Here is a 23,566-nt window from a genome sequence, read left to right on the forward strand (position 1 = left end):
TAGCTAGGATTAATGACATGAGCCACTGGTGTGTGGCCCAACTCTTAACCAGTGCAGAGAGGTCTAAGATAAGCTCCAGTCCCATTACCTTCCATTAATTTCACTGACCAGCTGGGTGACTCATTGAACAGTCAAGTTCATGCATTCCTTTGGTAAAGTAAACTTTAGGTTTTGACTGCACTTGGCAGAGCCCTGGGGTCACTTAAAGGGCCTCTATGGGAACAAGGCTGTTGGACAGATGGGTTGCCTGTGACCCATTTTGCTCTGTGTGAAGAGGATATCTGGCTGAGGGTATCTACTACTGATGGCCCAGTGGTAGAGCATATCCTTAGCATATACAAGTCCTTTGCTTCAGTCTGGAGCAGCTCCCTGCCACTCACTGGGATAGCAACAAAGCATCCTTGATTTTGTTGTTGTTGTTGTTGATTATGGGGCTTGAATTTGGGACCTGTACACTGCCCCTGAGCTCTTTTGCTCAAGGCTAACCCTTTAACACTTTGATCCACAGTTCCACTTCTGGTTTTCTGGTGGTAAATTGGAGATAAGAGTCTCACAGACTTTCCTGTCCAGGCTGTCCTTGAACTGTTATTCTCAGATCTCAGCCTTCGAGGTCGCTAGGATTATAGATGTGAGCCACCACCAGCACCCAGGGTGGTGTGTGTGTGTGTGTGTGTGTGTGTGTGTGTGTGTGTGTGTTGGTCCTAGAAATTGAACTATCCCTGAAGTCTTCAGGGCACTATTTCTGAACTTTTTTGCTCTACCACTTGAGCCACAGCTCTACTTCTGACTTTTTGGTAGTTAATTGGAGATAGTCTCCTGACCTTTCTTGCCCAGGCTGGCTTTGAACTGAGATCCTCAGACCTCAGCCTCCTGAATAGCTAGGGTTATGGGTGTGAGCCGCCAGTGCCTGGCTACATCCCTATATATTGGCTTCTGTGGGAGGAATGGATCATACTGGTGGATTATAAAAAGATTTGAGGACCATTGACTCCCAGAGTTCCTTCTATTTCTAAATATTTGATCTCTAGGTTACAACAGAAGGAGTTCTTGAAACCTATTTCTAGTTCTTCGGCTTTAGCAATTGTGGATTCACTTTGGGCAAAAAAGTGAGATGCTTGAGAAGTCTCCACCCTACCTCCTCTTCAGCAGGCTTAAGAAGGGGCAAAGGAAAAATATCCCAAGAAATTGGCTCAGGACTTCTTTTTTCCCAATGTTCTGTCACTTTTGCCTCATATTTGTCATATCTCTGTGACAGTTTGACCCCAGCCCCAGGGTGTCGAATTACCTCAAAGCCAACCACTGCTCCCAGAGTGAGGGATCTATCCAAAGCCATTATTCTGACACAAGTCTCCAAAATCTGTAAGCCTTATCTGTCAGCTCATTGAAGCGCTAGCTTTAGTATCACAGGTGAAGACAGCCCTTGGAGAATATAAAGGTGAGGACAAAACTTGCATGGAAAGCCCTTTCCTGGCTGTCCGCATGGGAAAACCAGAAATCTTCCTACATCAGTGGTCATTTCCAAGAAGAGTTAAGAAATAGGGTACTTTTCCAGAAACTACAGTCTAAAGGCCTTGCCTAAACCCAAACTCTCCCAAAGGTGGGGAGCATCCCCAAATACCTTGGGCAGCTTGATTGTCTTAATTCTGTTCAGCCATGTATTTCTTAAATATGTTAGCCAAAACATCTATCCACCTTTATTAATAAAAGCCTGTTATTAATATTCATCATACTTAGAAATAAGTATGTCATTAAAAAGCCAGTAAGAACCCACTTAGCAAGATCTCAGGTACTGACAGGCATGTATTGGCAGAGGTGTGGGGCGTCCTGATACTCTTCAGTTATGTTCACCTGGGATGTCACACTGGACACACTGAAGTATCTGAGCCAATTTTTGATAACACAGCATGAACTCTTCCCTTATGCCTACTTGTTTTGTCCAAACAAGGTCAGATTCACCGTTGAGGTGAATCTAAGTTAGAAGAAAGTTTGGTGAGCAAATTCAACCTTCTGTGACATGTCATTTCTAAGTTATAGGAATAAATGCTATTTGTGACAGCAATCATTCTAAAAAAAGACCACCCATATTTTGTGTCAAAGTTACATCTCACAGGGGATGTTAACCATCCTTGGGAGAAAACTATTAATTTACAGGTTTCAATATTAAAGGAAGCCATTCCTCTGTTTTGGTTTTAGAAATTCAAGGCACTCCTGACAAGATATAGAGCAAATACAGATGACATTTAGATTTTAGGGTACGTGGTATATATAGAGTATATATAATATATGCTAATGAGAGAGAGGCGGGGGAGGGTTTTATTATGTAGCCAAGACTGGGCTATGTTGTCTAGGCTGGTCTCAAACTCATGATTCTCCTGTTTCAGTCTCTTAAGTCTCAAGATTATAAGCAAGTGTCACCATGCTTGGCTTCTCATAACCTTCCAGATCAAGGCTTCTCAACTTAGACAATTTAGGATAGAATATTCTTTGTGTTCATGTTGGACTGGCATGCTGTCCTGTGTATTGTATGTTAAGCAACTTCCCTTGCCTCTGTCTACCAGATTCTTGGACAAACATTCCAGCTTTCTAGCAATGACAATCAACAATGTCTCCAGATATTGGCACAGATTCCCTTCAGTACAAAGTCACCCTCTGATGAAAATTATCCTTGCTGGTCCTGGGGCTTGAACTCAGGGCTTGAGCATTGTCCCTAACCTTCTTCTGCTCAAGACTAGTGCTCTACCACCTCAACTTCTACTACATCTGGTTTTTTTGGAATAGTTTATTAGAGATGAGAGTCTCATAGACTTTCCTGCCTGGGCTGGCCTCGAACCATAATTCTCAGATCACAGCCTCCTGAGTAGTTAGGATTACAGGCATGAGCCACTGGCACCTGGCCTAATAAAAACTATTCCCAACCAGATCTAATGACAACCTAATGCTTTGCTAGAATGCAGAATCTCAGATTACTTCCTAGAGCTACTGAACAAAAATCTGTGTTTAAGTATGCCCAAGTGATCTGTGTAAGCAGACATCTGGCTGACTTCATACCAAGTCTCCTCTGAGATGCAAGAGTGGGACTTTCTCGTTTCAGGAAGCTGATGAAGCCCTACTGCACAACCTGCGCCTTCAGCTCGAAGCCCAGTTTCTGCAAGATGATATTAGCGCAGCCAAGGACAGATACAAAAAGGTAACCCTGGCCTTTCTGATGTCCTTTCATCCAAAAACACTCAGTTTGGGATATTCATGGCTGAACACAGGCTACAGAAGTGGCTAGCCTTTGGGTATACATTTCCCTCTAGACCAAAAATGGGCAGCTAAGTCTTTGAGCACATCCTTTGAGGAGCACACTTATTTATTTATTTATTTATTTTGGTCCGGTCGTGGGGCTTGAACTCTGGGCCTGGGTGCTGTCCCTCAGCTCTTCAGCTCAGGGCTAGTGCTCTACCACCTGAGCCACAGCGCCACTTCCGGCTTTTTTTCTTTTTGCTTATGTGGTGCTGAGGAATCGAACCCAGGGCCTCAGGCATGCAAGGCAAGCACTCTACCACTGAGCCACTTTCCCAGCTCTGAGGAGCACATTTATGTTTATGTAGGAGCTCCTTCTCCTATGACATGTCCTGAGTTTTATTCACCGTCACCGGCTTCTCACAGGCCTGACTTGGGGTGAGGGTAGAGTGCTTGGTGTACTAGAAAAACCAAACTCTAGAATTATGTATCCATCCATTAGTGGCCGGACCACTCTGGTTTGCTTCTTTACCTTGAAATTGCAAATGCCAGTTATCTTTTTCAGCTGTGTAGGTTAGTGAATGGAGGAGACCTGAGGTGGCCTGACCCTGATCTCTCCCTCTGGTCTTTTCTCTCTTGTGAGTTCTGGAGTCCCATATGCTCATTCATAGCTTGGGAACTTTCTCCTAGCAGTCAAAGGCTGCTCTCTGGTCTATAAGAAAATATTGGCGAACCTAACCAGGGGCTGATGAGAGGTGGTGTACCAATATTCTGGCTCCCTCTTGCCTGTGTGAGGCTTCTGGGTTCCCAAAGATTCTCATGAGCCTGGAGCTCACGGCCTGGAGAGTGGCTGATGGATAGCACACCCCTTTGGGCTGCCTGCCCTTCCCTGTGCCTGCTGGACTGGACTCCACAGATTCACAGTTCCCAGTTTTATCTCTTACATCAACTATTCCCACCTAGCTCCTCTTGAGGGTCTGATGCTAGGACAACCTAAACTAAAACAATGTGGCAGGGTAGGTCCAACCTGGAACCTGGGGAGGCCTCAGTAAACCTGTTCTAGTTCTACCTGTGCATAAGTGTTTGCACAGGGTCAATCCAGGCTCTGCAATGGATGCTTCTCCCATTGGCATCTTTCAACATGCCCTGATCTGGTTCCACCTTTGCACCTTCCTTCTTGCTTCTGTTTACTTCTAGAAGCCTGGGAACAATGCAGTGTGTGTGTGAGGGGAGATGGGGTGGGGGGTGGAGTGGGTAGGATAATTCCAAAGTAGCTCAAAGTAATCTTGAGGCCATTTAGAATCATGAGGAAGGTAGCGGTCCTGGGAAACTTTCACGATGCTCAGATAAGTCCTTATGTTCAGAGGCCAAGATAGTGACCCTTAGGTTATTGCTGTTTGTGTGGAGAGCTCTGAGGATAAAGGGAGGAAGGGAAACTGTTTAGTAGAGGGAGGGAGCCAAGCATGGGAAAGGGGAGAGTCTCAGCTGAAGCCTCGCCTCGGCCTTCCAAGGAGCTGTGGAGAGTGTGAATCACACCACAGGGTTGTCTCCCACTTGGAGACAAGAGAGGTGGTGTTTTGTACTTCTCTGTTGGTAAGCCATTGGCCTGGGTTGGGATAGGGTGAAGCCCTTCTAGCTTCCTGGATGGAATGACCATGAACTGGCCAGGGAAATTCTCTGGTGAGGGCGGTTATTACTGCGGCCAGTGCTTGGGTGGGTAAAGGGTTAGCACGCTTTTTTCTTTTTTTTTTTTCTGGTCCTGGAGCTTGAACTCAGGGCCTGTCACTGTCATGAGCTTTTTTGTGCTCAACACTAGCACTCTATCACTTGAGCCATAGCGCCACTTCTGGCTTTTTCTAAGTAGCTTATTGGAGATAAAAGTCTCACAGACTTTTCTGCCTGCACTGGTTTTGAGCCCTGATCCTCAGATATCAGCCTCCTGAGTAGTTAGGATTACAGGCGTGAGCCATTAGGATTTTTTTTTTTTGCAGCTAGTTACCCCTGTTTTTCAGAAGGTCTTACATTCTAGGAGATTTCAGAGTTTTGCTTGGGAAGACATATATTCAGTAAGTCATTTGTTCAGTAAGCTCTCCTCCTCTCTGCCTTTGAAATGCCGTCCTATGCTGGTGCCAGGAAGAGTCCTTTGAGCCCTCCAGGAGGATTTCATTTTGGTTTTCTCCCACACCTCTGCCAAGTTCCAATGTGACTGATGGGGAAGGATAAAAGAATCCAGGCTTCGGTTTACGCACCTGCCCTGGTGTTCTTGTGAAGACTAAAGGGAATGGCAGTGCTGCCAGTCCTCCTCCTCTTTTCACTCCCTATTCGATCATGACTCTAGGAGAATGTGCAAATGGGTCCATTCATGGATTCTTGTAGGATAAGGGAAAAACTCAGCTTACAATGAAATTGTTTTCCCTCCTCCACAGAACCTTCTGGAAATTCAGACCTATGTCAGCATCCTGCAGCAGATCACCCAGACTGCTTCTCCAGCATCCACCATTACGGCTGGGATGAAGGAGGTGAGCACGGGAGCCCCAGCTGCAGGGAAAGCATGCCTGTCCTGGTGGAATCACATCTGCAGCATTTCTTCATTTTTTATTTTATTTTATTTTTTAAGATCCTGGGGCTTGAACTCTGTCCCTGAACTCTTTTGCTCAAGGCTAGCACTCTACCACTTTGAGCCACAGCACCATTTCCAGTTTTCTGGTGGTTACTTGGAGATAAGAGCTTTACAGGCTTTCCTGCTTGGGCTGGTTTTGAACCATGATCCTTAGATCTTAACCTCCTAGGATTATAGGCTTGAGCCATCAGTGCCGGCCCCTTTTCAACTTTTTTTTAATGGGCTTGGTTGACCTTGGTAGTGGTGGAGGGACAAGCAGTGGGCTTGACTGTGAGGGGAGCCACAGCCACTTCTGTGAAGTTCATTCCTCTGTTCCTTGTTCACATGTTCTTTGTTCATGCTAATATTTAAACAACAGGAGACCTAAACTGTGTCTCTGACGATTGTCTTAAGATTTTTTTCTTTCTTCATAGGAAATTTCATACTTCACAGGAAATAGACAAACTGTTTTTCCAAAATTGGTGTACTGTTTTAGCTTTCTGTTGTGAATAACAACAATACCACAAAAAGAACAGATCACAAAGAAAATAAGATTATGTTGACTCATAGTTCTGGATTCCAAGGGCAAGAGGTTGCAACTGATGGTGGCAAGTCCCAAGATAGAATAGGATATCACAGAGAGCTGGAGAGACAGGGACTGTGTGTGTGTGTGTGTGTGTGTGTGTGTGTGTGTGTGTGTGTGTGTGTGTGTGTGTGTGTGTGTGTGTGTGTTAGAGAGAGAGAGAGAGAGAGAGAGAGAGAGAGAGAGAGAGAATAATGTGTTTGATTTTTCTTATAGTCATCAGGATTTAATCATGGAGCTCAACCCTAGTAACTGTCTCTAATCTTTATACCTCTCAATGTCCTTACCTCTAACACCATGGTTCAATTAAGCTTTTTTTTTTTTGGGTCAGTCACACAGTTTGAACTCTGGGCCTGGGTGCTATCCTTGAGCTCTTCAGCTCAAGGCTAGTGCTCTACTACTTTGAGCCACAGTGCCAGTGGTTTTCTGGTGGTGAATTTGAGATAAGAGTCTCATGGACTTTCTTGCCCAGCTGGCTTTGAACCATGATCCTCAGATGTTAGCCTCCTGAGTAGCTAGGATTATAGGCTGGTACCCAGCATCACTTCCCTTTTTCTGTGACTAGCTGCATGCATTCGCATGCATTCTTGTCTACATCATTGAGGCAGGGAGATGGGGAATTAGACACGAAGAAACAAGCCAAAGACAGACAGAGAAGCAGATTGAACAGAGAGAAAGAAAAAAAGAGAGGTCAGAGTCCCATTATCACCTTCAAGAGCACACCTATGACCTAACTTCCAATGTGCTAGCTTCCTCCCACTAGGCTCCACCCCCGGAAGGTTCCACCACCTCCCAGTGGCCCCACATGCTGTCAACCAAGTGTTTAACCCATGGGACTTTGGGGGGACACTCCAGAAGGCCTCTTTGTGAGGCATTTGTGAGCAGGAGGCAGACTTCACAGGTGGGACTGAACACGAGGGCACTGGGCATAGACTGGGCAAAGATATAGCATGTCTTTGATGCTGTGTTGCTTGTGATGGGAGGCAGCGCTTTTGAGCAGCCAGGCACTTGTGAATCAATATGAGTATTTTTGCATAGACAGTAGAGAGGTGAATAAGGAGAGGGAGCTGTGTGGCAGAGTGTGGGCTGGTTGCAGGAGGATTTCCTTCTGGACGATTCCATAAAACATCCATAGGATGGTATATGGAGGCCTCCCCTGGGCCCCATTTCTCTTTTACCTTTTGAGATCCAGTGGCTCCTGCTTCATATTGCCACAAGCTGATGGCACAGAGTGTCTGCATTCCAGGTCTTTCTTTTCACAGAAGGGGAAATGAGGTCTTGAAAGTCAAATGCCTATTAACCAGTTGATGACACAAATAGGTCTACATTCAGGCCTCCTAATAGTCTTTTGTGCTTTTAGAAGACAAAACCAAAGATACAAACAGTGGCTGTTACGGGCCTGTCGGAGCTTGCACAGGCTGGGAGAATGGGATTCCATAGACTGGTCGTTATTTCTCACAGTTCTGGAAGCTAGGAGTTCAATGTCAAGGGGCCAGCAAGGTCAGGATCTGCTGAGGGCTCTCTTCCAGGCTGGCAAAGGTCACCTTCTTGCTGTGTGCTGATATGGTGGAGAGATTGAGTCAGTACTCAGTCTTCCTCTTCTCACAGGGCACTGATTCCTATCATGGGCCCCCACCTGCGTGACCCTAATCGCATCTCAAAGATTCCACCTCTTTATACCACCACCTTGGAGATGAAGGTTTTCAGACATGAATTTGGGGGTGTCCCACACACATTCAGCCCATCACATCCCACACTGTGCTTTTCTCCTTTTCCTTTTGTCTTTCCTTCTGTGTGTGAGTCTGAGTCTGGTTTTCTTCACGCAGGAGAAGCTCCTGACAGAACGGGAAGTGGCTGCCCTACAGAGTCAGCTGGAGGAGAGCCAGGAGGTGTTACATCACCTGCAGGTGCAGAGAGCTGAGCTACAGGCCCAGGTAACCACCACACCCCTGGGTCTGCAATGTGCCAGTGACCATTCCCACCACATCTATGTCCTATGCATGCACAGGGATCCAGCTCTGTGAATTGCCACAACCAAGCATACCTGTGTGCCTGGCACGGCCATAGTGCTGTGAGCAGGTGACCATGTGCCTTGTTTTGACTTGGACTGAGGCTTCCTGGGTTCAGAACTCCCAGCATCCAGCCTGGAAGAGGCCTGTTATGGGGGTCATGTGATACTGGTCTCCCAGCCATTCCCCTCATGGTCCTTTTGGGTTATGCTCTTCTCCCACCAAGGGTGAACTATCTCAGCTTCATCTTGGATTTATTTACTTAGATCAAACTTGCTAAGAATAAGTAGACACATATTGGATTTTTCTGTTTTTGGTGCCACTCCTGGGGCTTGAACTCTGGGCTTGGGCATTAGCCTTGAGCTTTTGTGCTCAAGGTTGGTATGCCACCACTTGAGCTCCATTTCTGGCTTTTTTTGGTAGCTAATGGGAGGTGAGAGTCTCATGGGCTTTTCTGCTTGGGCTGGCTTTGAACCCCAATCCTTAAATCTCAGCCTCTTGAATAGCTAGGATTACAGGTGTAGCCACTGGATTCTGGCTTTTTATCCTACACTTTCTCAAATCTGTGCTTCCTGCTTTTCCTCTCTCATGATGAAATTTGTGCTTTGACATTTGATTATCAACCTGGAAAGAGTGATTGTCGCAGTATTTGTCTCTAGTGGGACATTTGTTAGAGTAAACGTCATGTTTCTATCCTGCCTCTTCCCACTCCCCTTTCAATTGGAGCTCCATTTGAAAGCTCAGTCTGTTTTGATGGCTGCTCTGTATCCAAGGCTAAAAGGCTTCTTGCTCATCCCTTAAATTCTTTAATTTTGTCTTTATCACCATCCCCCTGACCACGTGATGAGATGTGTTGCTCAGATACTGCCCCTTCCTGTAAGGTTGTGGAATCACATTTCCCAAGTCAGGCCGGTACATGTAAAGGACAAGGAGGAAAAGCAACAACAACGACAACAACAACACTGTGAAAGTCTGATTCTAGTGAGCCTGGAACATCTGGTTGTCGTATGTTCATCTAAAGCCTTGGCTACACATGATGCATTTTATAGACATTCAGTGCCCTCCACATCAGGATCTCATTTGGGGGCTTTAGAGTCCTACCCCCTCGTGCGGCTCTCAGAGTTCCAAAGCCACTCAGGGACCATGACTGTCATGTGAGCTGAGGATCATGGTGGGAGAGGGACACCCTTAGAACTCATCCTTCTCTGGAGACAAGCCATGGCTTCAGGAGCACATCCCCATCTTGGTGACTGTGGTCTCATCTAAGGACCTGAACAGACAGAAGGAAGGAGAGAAAGAAATACAGAGGAGAGAAAGAGAAAGGGAGAGAGAAAAAGGGAGAGCCTAGGGAGAGAGGGTATATGTGTGTGTGTATATCTATATCTATATCTATCTATCTATATGTATATAGATACACACACATATATGGGATGTGTGTTTATGTGTGGCATGTGTGTGTGGTGTGTATGCATGTGCTGTGTGTATATGCATGTGGTATGAATATGTAGGTGGGCTGTATCTGTGAGGTATTATGTGGTTCATATATTTAGGCCTGTGTGCATGTCTATGTTCTGTGTATTGTTGAACAAGTAGGCTCAGAGCCAGCCATGATTCTAGACACCAGTTTTTAACTCATTAACTCATTGGATATAAAATGAAATTCATAGAATTGGCTTGTATAAGAAAAAGTAGTGCCAAGAGCTGGTGGCTCACACCTGTAATCCTAGCCACCTCGGAGGCAGAGATCTAGAGAATCATGCTTTGAAGCCAGCCTAGGCAGAAGCATCGATGAGATCCCATCTCCAAAATAACCAGCAAAAAGCAGGGCTGGGGGTGTGATTCAAGTGATAAGAACATCCACTGAGCAAGCAAAGGATGTGCAAATGTGAGATCTTGAGTTGACATCCTGGTAAGGGCAAAAAAAATTAGTAGAAACCAACAGCCCTAAACTATACAATATAACAATGTGAAATAACAGAATGCATAGCAAGTGAAAAGGTAGGGTTTGTTTTGTTAAACTTTTATTTTAAAGGTATAGATATTCAAATAAGTATATATTCATGTATCTAATAATTGTTCAGAGGCATGCACATTTCTATGACACTTGTGGCTTTTCGTAGGAAATATGTCATTTCCTGTGGCTGTGGCAACAAATTGAAAACCATTGCTCTAGATTCTAAGGATGACAAAAAACCCCTTTGTCTTTCTGTACCTGTATGCATTTGGTGAATAGGAAAAAAAAGGACTAGTGTGGTTTCTGAGAATGGGAAATAAACTGTCTGTCACCACCTGTTTCTACCCCCAGTTGCTGCAGAGATTGGTTGATTCTGATGTCTCTGAAGCAGGAGTTCCACCTTTCCGTCTGTGCTGCCTCTCCCTCATTCCCCATAGCCTCTGGTAGTCTGGTAATGCTTGTGGATTTCTTTTCAGAAAAATGTGGTTAAAGGCACAAAATATTAATCTTTTGGCAATTGAACTCAACCTCATGCTTGCTAGGTAAGCACTCCACCATTTGAACTATCCACCCATCATGCCATCCTGCATACCTGAGATGATCGGTGTGTGATCGATTGAGATGGTTTTTTTAAGCTTTTTGTTTCTCGACCATCCTGGAACCTTGATTCTTCTAACCTCAGACTCCTGAGTAGCTAGTATTGCAGGCATGAACCACCACACCCAGTTAAGACAGTTATGAAAAGCAAACCAATGATACTGAAACCATTATCAAAACATTATCAAATCATTTCACATATAAAGTTATACAGACAATACTGGACTTATAATGGGGTCACATCTGGACATACCCACTGTAGCTGAAGTACAGCTCACATTGTATATCCTAACTCAGCAGCACAGCAGGTTGTAGAATGCTGTTCCTTTCCCCTCATGGTCTCCAGGCTGACTCAGAGCTCCTCTTGGAAAAAAGCAAAATGCAAAATGAGAACCATGGTTTCTACAGAGCACACCTTGCTTTCACACCATAGTAAACTGGAAAAATCCTGAGCTGATCTGTTGAAAGGCTGGGATGCTGTGGATATGTTTAGATAGTGAGCCTTCAAATATCCATGGGCTATGATTTTCAGAACCACATAGATACTAAACCATGGGTGTTCCCATCCCTTCTGCAGCACGCAGAGCATTTGTGCACAACCTGCATGAAACCTATGTGATCCTCTCACAAGCTGTCCATCATTCTCTAAGTATATGGAAGTGCATGCCTAAGTCATCTAGGTGTATATAAATGCCAAGTAACTACTTGTTATCTTGTGTTGTTCAGGGAAAGAAGCCTGTGTGTGTGCAGTGCAGATGCTATTAAGAAATGTTCCAGCTGGTTGAGGCTTTGGATCTGGATTCAATAACAAAACGCAGTGGTGGTTCTAATGAACACAGTTTGCCTTCACCAATTACCTAGGGACTTACAATGACATGGCACCCATTTATTCTCTTGTTGCCCTGTAAGGCAGGCATCTGTGCAGGTTCAGTTGGTTTCTCTGCTCTGGGTCTCCTGAGGCTGAAATAAAAGTATGGGTTAGGGGGCTGGGAAGGTGGCTCAGTGGTAGAGCACTTGCCTTGCATGCATGAGGCCCTGGGTTCGATTCCTCAGCACCACGTAGGGAGAAAAAGCTGGAAGTGGCACTGTGGCACAAGTGGTAGAGTGCTAGCCTTGAGCTGAAGAGCTGAGGGACAGTGTCCAGAGTTCTGGCCCCATGACTGGCAAAAAATAAAATAAAATAAAAAATAACAAAAAAGTATGGGTTGGCCTGGGCCAGTGTCTGGAGGATTTTGGGAGAGAATTTGCACCCAGTTTCATTCAAATTGTTGCTGACAGAATTCCACTCAGTATGCACCTAGGATGCTGCCTCTTTGTTGGCTCTTGGCCAGGAGTGCTCACAGAGGCCACTAGATCCTTTAGCTCAAGGTTTCTGTGCCTTTGAAGTCAGTGGCAGGAAGGCTGGGAACTTGTTAGGAGTGCAAATATGTAGTCTGGGGTGTTATGCTTGTCTTGCATGTGTGAGGCCCTGGGTTTAATCCCTAGAACAGTTAAAAAATAAAGCAAATTCACTGGCACATCCCAGACCAACTGAGTCATTAACTCTAGCAGGGCAGTCCCTGTTATCATAAGCCCCCAAACTTCTTATTCCACGGGCTCAAGGTTAGCTCAGTCTAGTTTAGGCTAGAAGGATCAGAGCCTGAGATAGAACTGGGGGCTTTTTCTTCAAGTAAGCTAAACATAGAACCATGAGACCCCTGGAGATGGCGTTTCTTACAGGCTGAAGAGAAAGGACAGGAAATGCATTGAATGTCTGTGACAGGAAAGTTAAAAAAACGCTCAACTGCCAACTTGGAACCTCACAGGCTTCCTTTCTCATTACAGACCCTTTGCGCCATCTAGTGGTGAGTTTGATAAGCCAGCCCGTAGTCAGTGAAGGATACTAATTTACTTTCTTTTCAAAAAAGATCTCAGATCTCGTATCCTAAGGCATCTGGAGAACTCAGAGGACCCACACAGGAGCTCACTGCTCCAGAGGGGGCTCACAGTCAGACTCCTGCCTGCACTGCTGGCCTCACTGTTCACAGCTCAGTGGAGTGACACAGATAAGCCAGCTGGTCTCAGCATGATCACAGCAGTTATCTTCATAGAATATCAAGTTCAAGTTGCCACAAGGCCCACATCCTCTTCCTGCCTCTCTTTCCAGGGTCATCTTCGCTTCTCCTCTGAAGGTGACCTTGGCCATCCTCTACTCTTCTCCTGACCACTTCTGTGGTTTCTGGCACCTGACCTTTGATATACTATTTCTCTTCTTCCTGGAAACCTCTTTCTTTTCTCAGGACCAAGGAGTGGCCCTACATCTTCCTTGTCATATATGTGACTTGTTCCAGGCGTGTGTGTGTGTGTGTGTGTGTGTGTGTGTGTGTGTGTGTGTGTGTGTGTGACAGGACCATCTCCTGCCCTGGACTGTGAGCACTGGGTCTCATTCTCCAATAGCCAGGCTAGTGAACCTGTGTCCCATGCAGTGCCAAGGTGGTTCTGGCCAGGGCAGCTCACCCAAGTTTGAGCTTATGCGAATGGGGCTCTTCATTGTTTTGAATATTCTTCATTCTGATGAATAGTTTAAATAACTGTTATAAGACTGCTCAGTGGTAGAGCGCTTGCCTTGCCTGCCCGAGGCCCTGGGTTCGATTCCTCAGCACCACATAAGCAAAAAGAAAAAAGCCAGAAGTGGCGCTGTGGCTCAAGTGGTAGAGCGCTAGCCTTGAGCTGAAGAGCTGAGGGACAGCACCCAGGCCCAGAGTTCAGGCCCCATGACTGGACCCCCCAAAAAATCATTTTTGGGGAACAAAAACCTGATCAAACTGGCCTAAACAGAAAGGATGCTTTTTTAAAATTTGAAATCATGTGAAAAGTTGCAGAAATAGCATTAAGGTTTACCATATATTCTTTGACCGGCCTCTCCAAGTGTTCATAACTTATAAGCAAAGGATAATAATGCAAGCCAGGAGATTAACAGTGATACTGCATTATAAATGGACTGTGTTAGAATGTCATCAATATTCAGTGCTATATTCTGGCCCCAGGTCCTGTCCCTAGTCCCCTTCAGTCTGGGAAGAAAGTCTGTTTGTCTTCCCAATTTTGATGATTTGAAGAGCCCAGGCCAGCTCTTTTGTGGAACAGCCCTCCATCTGGGTTAGCCTGCTGTGTTCTAAGGATTAACTGAGGTTGGTATTTTTGGCAAGAATTCCTGGGAAGTGACCTGGTGACCTTTGTATGTCAATACATCTCCTCCCTATCGATGACATTAATTTTGATTGCTTTTGTAAAGTGGTGTCTTGTCAGGTTTTCCACTGGGCGGGCACCCCCCTCCCAGCCCCTTCCCCTGAGGAGTGGATGTAAAAGGCAGTGACTGATATTTGAGAGCTGGTGTGTAACACTAACCAGGAGCCAGGAACAAGGATCCGAGACAGCTGCTCATCCATCTCCCTCGCCTCCTCTTCTTTCTTCTACCACAGGATCCCTCCTCTCTGTGTGTCTCTTCCCTTACAAGGAGTGGCTTCTCCGCTTCTCCATGCGCATAATGAAAGATCACTAGTGCAGAGTGGCAGCCTCAGCTCTCCATCGATGTGTTCCACCAGCTCACTGCTACCCCCGAGATCCCTTTCCAAAGTCCCACCTGAGTGGTCGAGTCCACCCCTCATTCCAAGCTCTGGACAGATGAGAAGGCCACATTGCTGGCAGGATCCTCTTATGGAGGAATAGACTGAATGACACAGGATGGACAGACATCTTCCCCAAATGTTTAATATATGTGCCTTTCTTCCTCCCTATCTCCTTCCAGATGTAAAAGGCATTTTCCTGTATATGTTATCACTTTTCTATCCTGAGGCCAGATTTGCCAGTGTAAGGGAAAAATCCTGTGACCATAGGACATCACAGGATGTCTTCCATGGATGCTGAGGTCAGGGTGCAGGAAGTAGTTTGTAATGCATATACATGAAGTCAGATGCAGACATTGGTGTAGCCGCAGCATCCCACTGGCCTGGGAGCTGGTTACAAATACAGGTCTGCTGCTCTCGCCCACACCTACCCCACAGAAAGCTGAATCTTATCATCCCTGGGTGGTTCTAATGCCCAGAGGAATTTGAGAAGAGCTGCTTGATATAGAAGTAATGTTTTTTTTTTTTTTTTGGCCGGTCATGGGGCCTGAACTCTGGCCTGGGCTCTGTCCCTCAGCTCTTCAGCTCTTGAGCCAGAGCACCACTTCTGGCTTTTTCTGCTTATGTGTTGCTGAGGAATCGAGCCCAGGGCCTCCTGCATGTGAGGAAAGCAAATCTACCACTGAGCCTCCTTCCCAGCCCAGAAGTAGTGTTTTTGTGTGTTCCATTCTGCCAAGAATTTCTGTCAAATTCTTATTTGAGAGTAAAATGATAAAATAGTGTCTGTATATATTATTTTACATATACAATATACTATATTACATATATTTTACATTATATGACATATAATATACGATTATATACACATATGTATAAATATTATTTATATTACATCTATTATGTACTATACTATATTACATACAATATACAATACAGTATACATTATATGGCATATAATATATACTATTATAGACACACACGTATATATTTTGTAATACTGGAGTTTTGAATACGGACCCCAACTCTTGCTAGGCAGGCACTCTACCACTTGAGCCATGCTAGCAGCCCCTGAGAATATAGTCATAATTGCAGATGTTAAACATGCATGAAGGTACAGTGTGAGTCATTGCTGATATGTAATCACGAGAGAAACAAGCAAAGCCAGTAGAATTTCCGACCTAGAGATCTGGTTCTCCTGACCAAACCTATCTCTTAGGGATAGAGAGGTATGGATTTCCTGACAGCAGATCTTTGCCCACAGACAATGACCCTGGAACAAGCTATCAAAAGTGCCCACGAAAGTTACGATGACGAGATACAGCTTTACAATGAGCAGATCGAGGGCCTGAGGAAGGAGATGGAGGAGGCTGAGCGGACGCTGGAGAAGTCTTCCTATGACTGCCGGCAGCTGGCTGTGGCCCAGCAGACTCTGAGAAACGAGCTGGATCGCTATCATCGGATCCTGGAGATCGAAGGCAACAGGTGTGTTCCTGCATCTGCGCACCTGCCCGCTCATCCTGACCACTTACACATTCCACAAAGCCTTGTTGATTGCCTCTGGTGTATGTATCAGGTATAGTGGTAGGCTGTGGGACTGTTGCAGGAAAGGAAACAGGTTTTCCCCCTCATTGTCAGGGAGCTTGAAAGCTAGTGGGAGAGAAAGACAACTTGGCTAACGTCTTGCTGTGGAGGAAAGTTTGTCAGAGAGGAGAGAAGTGAGTATGGATGTACTGGAACTTCTAAATAGAGTGATCAGAAGTGGCCTGGGTGAGGAGGTGGCTTTGTGTCCCTGGAATCTGGGGATATAAACCGTCCCGCAGGAGGGATGAGGAGGAGGTGGAATGAGCTACTCAGCACCCTGGCACTTGCTGAGTATTGCTTAGGGTCATGGATGCAACCATCAAAAGATGATTGGGTGCCCCAATGCAGCCATCTTTTGGGTCAACATGGTATCTGCTGTCTTCATGAGAGAACCCCATTTACTTTAGGACTGCTGGGAAATTTGTGCTCTCACTCTCTTTCTCCATCTATGCCTATGTTGATATTTGTATTTAGAGATAATGTTCAGAAAACAGATTAGGTATGGAGTTGTGATTCTTTTAACTTGATTTTCCTGATTTTCTGGGTTTAGAGAGAGTTAAAAGAGAGTCCTCCCTCCCCCTACCTCACAAGGGTGTTTCTGCCCTGTGCGCTGAGCATGTTGGTTGCCAGTGCTCAAGCGCTTAGCAGGAAATGCAATGTTTCCTCTTTCTCCTGGCAGTCATAGTCACTGCGTCTTGGATAATTTGGTGTTATCGTTATGTCATGGGGAATATTTTATATGATTATTTTATGTGATGCCCTGGGCACAGGGCACCACAAGAAGTTAACTAATCCTTTGAGTACCAGCTTACAACTTGTAATTTTTTTTCCCTTTTGTGTTGTTATTGGGACTTAAACTCATGGCCTCATGATCTCACTTAGCTTTTTTGTTCAAGGCTAGCACGATATCACTCGAACCACCTCTCCATTTGTTTTTTGTTTTTTTTTTTTGCTGGTTAATGGGAGATAAAGACCTCAGATTTGTCTGCTTAGGCTGCCTTCAAACTTGGAATCTCAGATCTCAGTCTCCTGAGTAGCTAGAATTACAGGTATGAACCATTGGCGCTCAGCTTTATAATTTCTAATTTTGGTAGGGTTTCAAATGGATAAATGTGAGATTAGAACAAAGACCTCCTGAGAATACTTTTTACCAAAATTCACCAGCTGTTTACATTTGTCTCAATTGCTTTAAACATTTTTCTCTTTATTTATATATAATATGTTATTGCTATTACTATTTATTATTATTGTGCTAGTACTGGGGCTTGAACTCAAAATCAGGTCACTGTCTCTTAGCTTTTCCACTCAAGCCTGGTGCTATACCATTTGAACCATAGGTTTACTGCTAGCTTTTTGGTGCTTAATTGTAGAGAAGAGTTATGGACTTTCCCACCTGGACTGGTTTCAAACTGTGATCTTCAGTTCTGAGCCTCCTGAGTAGGTAGGATTACAGGCATGATCCTCCAGCATTGGGCAGATATAAATTATTATTTTAGAAAATAAGTTGGGGATATATTTTAATCTGATTGGCCCTTCTAATTAAAATGCTTTACAATATAAACACCCTCATCCAATAGAGAGATGACTTGGTAGCTTCTAACTAATCACAGCACAGTGTTTCTTTTTTTTTTTTATAGATTTAAATTTTTATTTCATCTTTATTTTTAATAACATTTTTATGGAGATGCAATTTGTGAACAAATAAATGCTCTCATTTTTATTGTACAATAAGAAGTGTTTTCACCAATGTTTATACACATGGAACTCAAATACAGAATATTTGCATTACTACAAAAAGCATGCCCATTTAGAAAGTTTTTAATAATTATTTCTTCAAGTACTTTCTGTCTCTTGTTTTCATATAGCACAGTATTTCTATAGCTCTGTCTCTCAGTTTATGACTTGAGTTCAAATAAATGATCAATTTCCTTTATGTTCTCATCCAGTGTATAAATGCAATGAGCTTATCACTTGGTAATCATATATCATTCATAAGCAATCTGACGTAAAGAAAGCCTTTTCATTTTCAGTTAAGATTAGAGAGGGTCACTCTAGCCCCCAACCCTCTATTTGGCTTGATGATTGAAAGTGGTGCTACCTTCTTTCTGGTTCTTTCTGCCAGGCTGAGCTCTGCCTTCATGGAGACACCCATCACCCAGTTCACCCCAAGCCGTGGGGCCTCCCTCAGCCTTGGCTCCAGTGCAAAAGGTAACCAGACACCCCTAACCCTGTCTTGACTTTGTTTTCTGTCTTGGAAAATATTAGAAAAATTATTTCTAAAAAAAATTTCTGACCTTGACACTCATGTTCTCCTCTGAGTCATCTGGAAATTAAAAGTTTTTATATGAAATTAAAAGTCTGTCTCTCACTCTGAGCCAAGAAAGTTTGTAAAGGGAAAAGTTTCTTGGGGTATAGCTCACCCAGGAAGTGCCATTCCTACACATAAAGTATTTAATTGGAAAAGAAATGAAACTCCATGTTCACTTCTTGCTTCTTTGCTATGCCAAGAAGATAAGTTTACTGTGGCCATCACTGTCCTGAAGTTTCTATTAATTTTGAACAAGGGATCCTGTTCTTTCCTTTACAGTGAATCCTGGAATTCAGTAGCTGGTCCAGTAAATGTCTCTCCTCTCAGACCAGTTGCCAGTTTCTTTGGCACGTCCCTCTCTGCAGTCCCTTCATCTTGGCTTCCTAAATGGTTTCTGCTATTTCCCCCTCACACATCATGGGTCAGCCAATGTCATGTACTAGTTCCCTGTCTATCTTAGTTTTGGGGTTTCTGATGGGATAGAATGGAGAAGAACTTTGGGAAGGAAAAAGTTCCCATATCACTATGGGAACAAGCTAGGAAGTCTCACAGATGACAAGATTTTTCTGTGTTTTCTTAGCTTCTAGTTTTTCCTTGCAGCTAGTGTGGAGGAATGAATGGCTAGCACTTTGAAAACAGGGGACTCCTGCCATTTTGGAATTTAATAACATCATTTCCTCTTTTGGCCCAGGAGGAAGGGGATGCTGACCAAGGGGTGGCCATGTTGATTTAGGTTATCGGGGCACTGTGGATGGAATCAATCCCTATGTCTGCAGCCATCTGAGCATATCAGAGGTCCAGGAAGTCCTGTTGTGCCTCCTTTGAAGAAATTGGAGAGAATGACTTTGTGGAGTGGGTTCCTATGGTATAGTCTGTGGACTCAGACATCCACTGTGAACATAGCTGGGCCATGAGTGGCATAGCAGTAGAATCATATGTCTTGGATTTATTCCAGGGTGATGGAGAACTATGACCATTCCCTTCATTTTAGGGAGAAAGCCAGACTTGTTTAACATTTTTGCACAGTTGGATGTGGAGAGCTGGTACTTAAACAGCTGGTACCTCAACAGATCCAGACTTTTCTTCCCTTTTGTTTTTGCTCCACATTTAACACATGCCCCCTTAGAGCTGCACCTGTCTGCAGTACGATTCACATAGTTTTCAATGAATGTACTTTTGTGTTCCTGCTCATTGAAGTTATCCTCGGCTTACTTCTTGTGCTTTTTGTTAGACCTCACCAGGGCTGTTCAGGATATAACAACCGCTAAGCCAAGACAAAAGGGCCTCCCCAAAAGCATTCCAAGAAGAAAGGAGATTATAGCTCAAGACAAAGCAGAAGAAAATGTGCAAGACGTATCATTAAAAAGGCAGCAAGACACAAAGTCAGTGCAAGTAGAACTTAAAGAAGAAGGTGAATCTCAGCTGGGAGCAGGGGATGGAGAAAAAGGTCCCCCAGCTCAAGAGGGGGGACCAGAGGATGTTCCAGATGGAGGGCAGATAAGCAAAGCCTTTGGGAAACTATGCAAGATGGTCAAGGAGAGAATAAAAGGTTCCAAAGAGCCTATGCCTGAGCCCTCCATTGGTCTCTACACCAAAGGGCGCCATGTGTTAGTCACAGGGGATGCCAGTTATGTGGACCCTGGCTTCCGCTCCTCCTCCATCCCAACCAGGGGTGGGGTGGTGATTTCCATTGAGGAAGACTCCATAAATCATGATGGCCACGTGGAGCCATCTCCGGAGCCGCCCACACCACCTCTAGAGAATGGATCAGAGGGTCCCCAGGGAAAAGATGGCGGGCATTCCAGCGACCAGCAGGCTGCAGACAAGGAGAATGGGATAAGTGCTGAAGAACCGAAAGGTCCCAGGGAGAGAGATGATAGCCAGAAGGAAGATGAAGGGTCTAAGAGAACCTGCCCTGTGATCATACCTGGTCCAGAGGGACCATCTCCACCACCTTCTCAAAGGCCCGAGGCTGTCCAGGATAGATCAGAAGGGCCTGGGAATAAGAACAGCAGTCTGCCAGGAAAAATCCCTCCCAAGGCGTTGGCTTTTAAGAAAGTAGAAGTAGTGGAATCTATTGAGAAGATCTCAACAGAGAGCATTGAGACCTATGAAGAGACCTCTGTGATTGTGGAGACTGTGATTGGAAAGACAAAGGCCAACAAGAAACTGGGAGAGAAGGGCTCCTAAAATGCCCCAGTTCAATGGCAGAAATTCTTTTAGGGGTGTGTGGAGGCTACTGTAGGGGAAATACCTTGATATTTTAGGACAAATGATAAAAGAGTGATGGTTCCTGTTTGGATTTGATTATAATTGACCATTTGGCATTGTCTATGAACCTTCATTAAAATGCTTTCTTTGCTTGCACAATATCCCTTGTCTTAATTCCTAGGGCCTTGGGAATGGAGGGGGGTGCTCAGCTTGGCTCAGGACAAGGATGCCCTGTTAAATGGCTACCGACTTTTCCTTGCTTAGGAAAGAGACTTGCCCACTCCCCTCACCTAGCTTTTTTGGTGGATAATTGGACATAAAGAGTCTCATGAACTTTCCTGCCCAGCTGGCTTCCAAATTCAATCCTCAGATCACAGCCTCCCAATGAGCCAGGATGGCAGGCATATATGTAATGACATCCTGATCAAGCGCCCAGTCAATTTTTACATGTTGATTGAGTCAATCAAGGAGAATGGACCCGCAGTTTGTTTTGTGCTGGGCAGAGTTCTGGGTGCTGAAGGGAACAATCAGATGTGACTCTGATCCAAGCTATACCATTCTGGATGGGAAGGAAGGAAATGTACAAGTAAGCAGATGACTGGAGGAGAAAATTAGAACAAGTCCTATGAAGAAAATCACATAGGACGCCATGCTGGAGTGACGGCAGGGCTATTTGGGATGGGTGGTCCAGGGAAGACCCTGTGGGGGAGGTGACATGTGGTGTGAATGGTAGAAAGAGGCATCAGGTGCACGTCGGAGGGAAGATTATTCCGGGCAGAGAGGACTGCAAATGCAAAGGCCCTGGGGCCTTTGGGGTGGGGGCAGGAATGGACTTGGCCTATTCAAAAAGAAGAAATATTGAGGATTGGAGTGGTATGATGTAAGGAGGTGAGGTGAAAACAGAAGGCAGGGAACACATGACCACACTCTCCGGGGGGCATCAACCCATCCTAAAAAGCAGGACAATGGTGGTCCTGGCTGAAGTGGGCACTTTGGGAGCACAGTAAAGCCACCCAAGGGTCCCAGAGATCAAACCCCACTTGATCATTTTTTTCTTGGTGGCTGTTGTCCACTGCCCCTGCTTAGTTTGCTCTCCTCCAGTAAAGCTGCACACGGAGTGCCTTTCCTGGCTTTCCCTCTCCCTGAAGGCTATGAGAAGGAGCCCAAAGCCTCTTGTGTCATAAACAGCATTTCTTGCTATAAAATGGGGGTCTCAGAGCAGACCTCCCAACAGCACCGATCATGGGGTCTTCATCACCTCTTCCCTTGTGGTGAGACTCTCCCAGATGGCCTCCACCCTGAAGAAGGTACGCTGCAACCCCTGCCTCACTCATTTCCCAAGCCACTGGACTACTGCTGTTGTCTCAACTCTTGCCAGACATGCATGGCTCAGATCCCCTGCTGTCTAGCCTATGCCTACACCCTGAGGGGTCCTTGCTGTAAGCACATACAACCCTTTGCCTGAAGATTTCCTAGGGTCACAGGAGAGTGCTCATCTGAAACCAGGGCAGGTTGAGAGTTCTGCGGAGCAGCCATGGTGGGTCAGTACTTTGGCCCTCTCACTTTCTGTTGCAAAAACTATGATTTCTGCTGCAAAAACTATGAGGCACCCTCAAAGTCTTTTGGAGATCGCCGGTGGTTTTAGTTCCAGATGCTGACATCTCAACTGCCTCTTCTTGATCTCTTCTTGCCTGTCTTAGTTTCCTACTCATCGTAACTAGATGCTTCCTTTCACCCTAACCCCCTTGACCTGACTCCTTGCCTTAAGGTTGGCTTGGGGTGGGGTGGGGAGGGGCGAACCTGGCCTATGCCCAACAGCTGATTGGCTGCTGCCAATCAACAACCTTCAGGTTGAGATCATTACAGTCCCAGCACTGCTGCACATTGCATTTCCCAGGTAAAATGGCATAGGTTCACTTTCCAAAGTGCCAGGGAAACCTTGGAGGACCAGCTGCCAGGTGATGCCTTTGGTGTTTCACTCCAGGCTGCTGTCCCCAGGTCAGGCGATGAATGGACCCATTGGGATCTATATGGACCTCCCTCAGAGTTCCTTCTGGCTTTCTCCCTCCCAAGCTTAGGTTACCACTTTTCAGATCCTTTTGTATGGCAGTGTTTATGCGCCACCTGATGGAGGTGCAGGTGTGACAGGCCCTGGTGCCCCGTGGCAGCCTCCGGATTCCTGTGAGCAGGAAGCAAGCACACTGCCTGCACCATCCTGGTACCAGACAGCCTTCACGCAAAGCCCTTCCCACCCCCAGCTCCCACATACTTTAGGTGCTCTTAAATGTTCTCCTTTGCTTTTTGAACAAACTAAATGCACAAAAGACGAATGGGAAAACGCAAGTGTCATTAGTTCATGTAAATGTAAAGAGGGGCCTTTTTGTCGATTCAAGTGTGTGACTTTCTTAGGCTGGTATCAATGTTCTTGGGAGGCTGAATGAGGCATCAGGTTCTGGGGGTGGGCATGGAGTGAGACCATTAGCAGGAGATGGCACACTCCATCTGGGAGAGAGAAGTTCACTAAGAGTCCCTCTCTAGCTTCAATAGACTTAAGAGCTAGGGATTCTGCACACCAGTCTGTCAACTTTTGTCACCCTGACTCTCCTGAGTGCTATCCCCGTGCTTCTTTGTGCTCAAAGCTAGAGCTCTACCACTTGAACCATAGCGCCACTTCTGGTTTTTGAATGGTTTATTGGAAGTAAGACTCTTATGGGGACTTTCCTGCCTGGTTTGGCTTTGAGCCACGATTCTCAGATCTCAGCCTCCTGAGTAGCTAGGATTACAGGAGTGAGCCACCAGCACCCATTTTTAAGCTCCTATAGTTTAGTGTCTTTCCTTCTTGCCATCCATTCTGTTGACTAATTTCTTTTTTGAACTTGGAGGACCTCCCTGCTGAT

The 23,566-nt window shown here is 45.3% G+C and overlaps 1 protein-coding gene across 2 annotated transcripts in view; it reads left to right on the forward strand.

Moving 5' to 3' along the window:
• The window catches only part of LOC138803694 (filensin-like), a 58,273-nt gene extending 37,471 nt beyond the window's left edge, over positions 1–20,802 (forward strand). For both annotated transcript variants that reach the window (XM_069987752.1, XM_069987751.1), the window contains exons 3-8: positions 3,092–3,187; positions 5,652–5,744; positions 8,234–8,341; positions 15,831–16,051; positions 18,273–18,358; positions 19,690–20,802. In XM_069987752.1, the coding sequence (XP_069843853.1) occupies positions 3,092–3,187; positions 5,652–5,744; positions 8,234–8,341; positions 15,831–16,051; positions 18,273–18,358; positions 19,690–20,648 (1,563 nt within the window). In that variant the 3' untranslated portion in view covers positions 20,649–20,802. The remainder of the gene's footprint in view (positions 1–3,091; positions 3,188–5,651; positions 5,745–8,233; positions 8,342–15,830; positions 16,052–18,272; positions 18,359–19,689) is intronic.
• The last annotated feature ends 2,764 nt before the right edge of the window (positions 20,803–23,566 follow it).

Source organism: Dipodomys merriami, unplaced genomic scaffold (genome assembly GCF_024711535.1).
Source record: "Dipodomys merriami isolate MVZ:Mamm:240054 unplaced genomic scaffold, mDipMer1.0.p SCAF_346, whole genome shotgun sequence".
NCBI lineage: Eukaryota > Metazoa > Chordata > Mammalia > Rodentia > Heteromyidae > Dipodomys > Dipodomys merriami.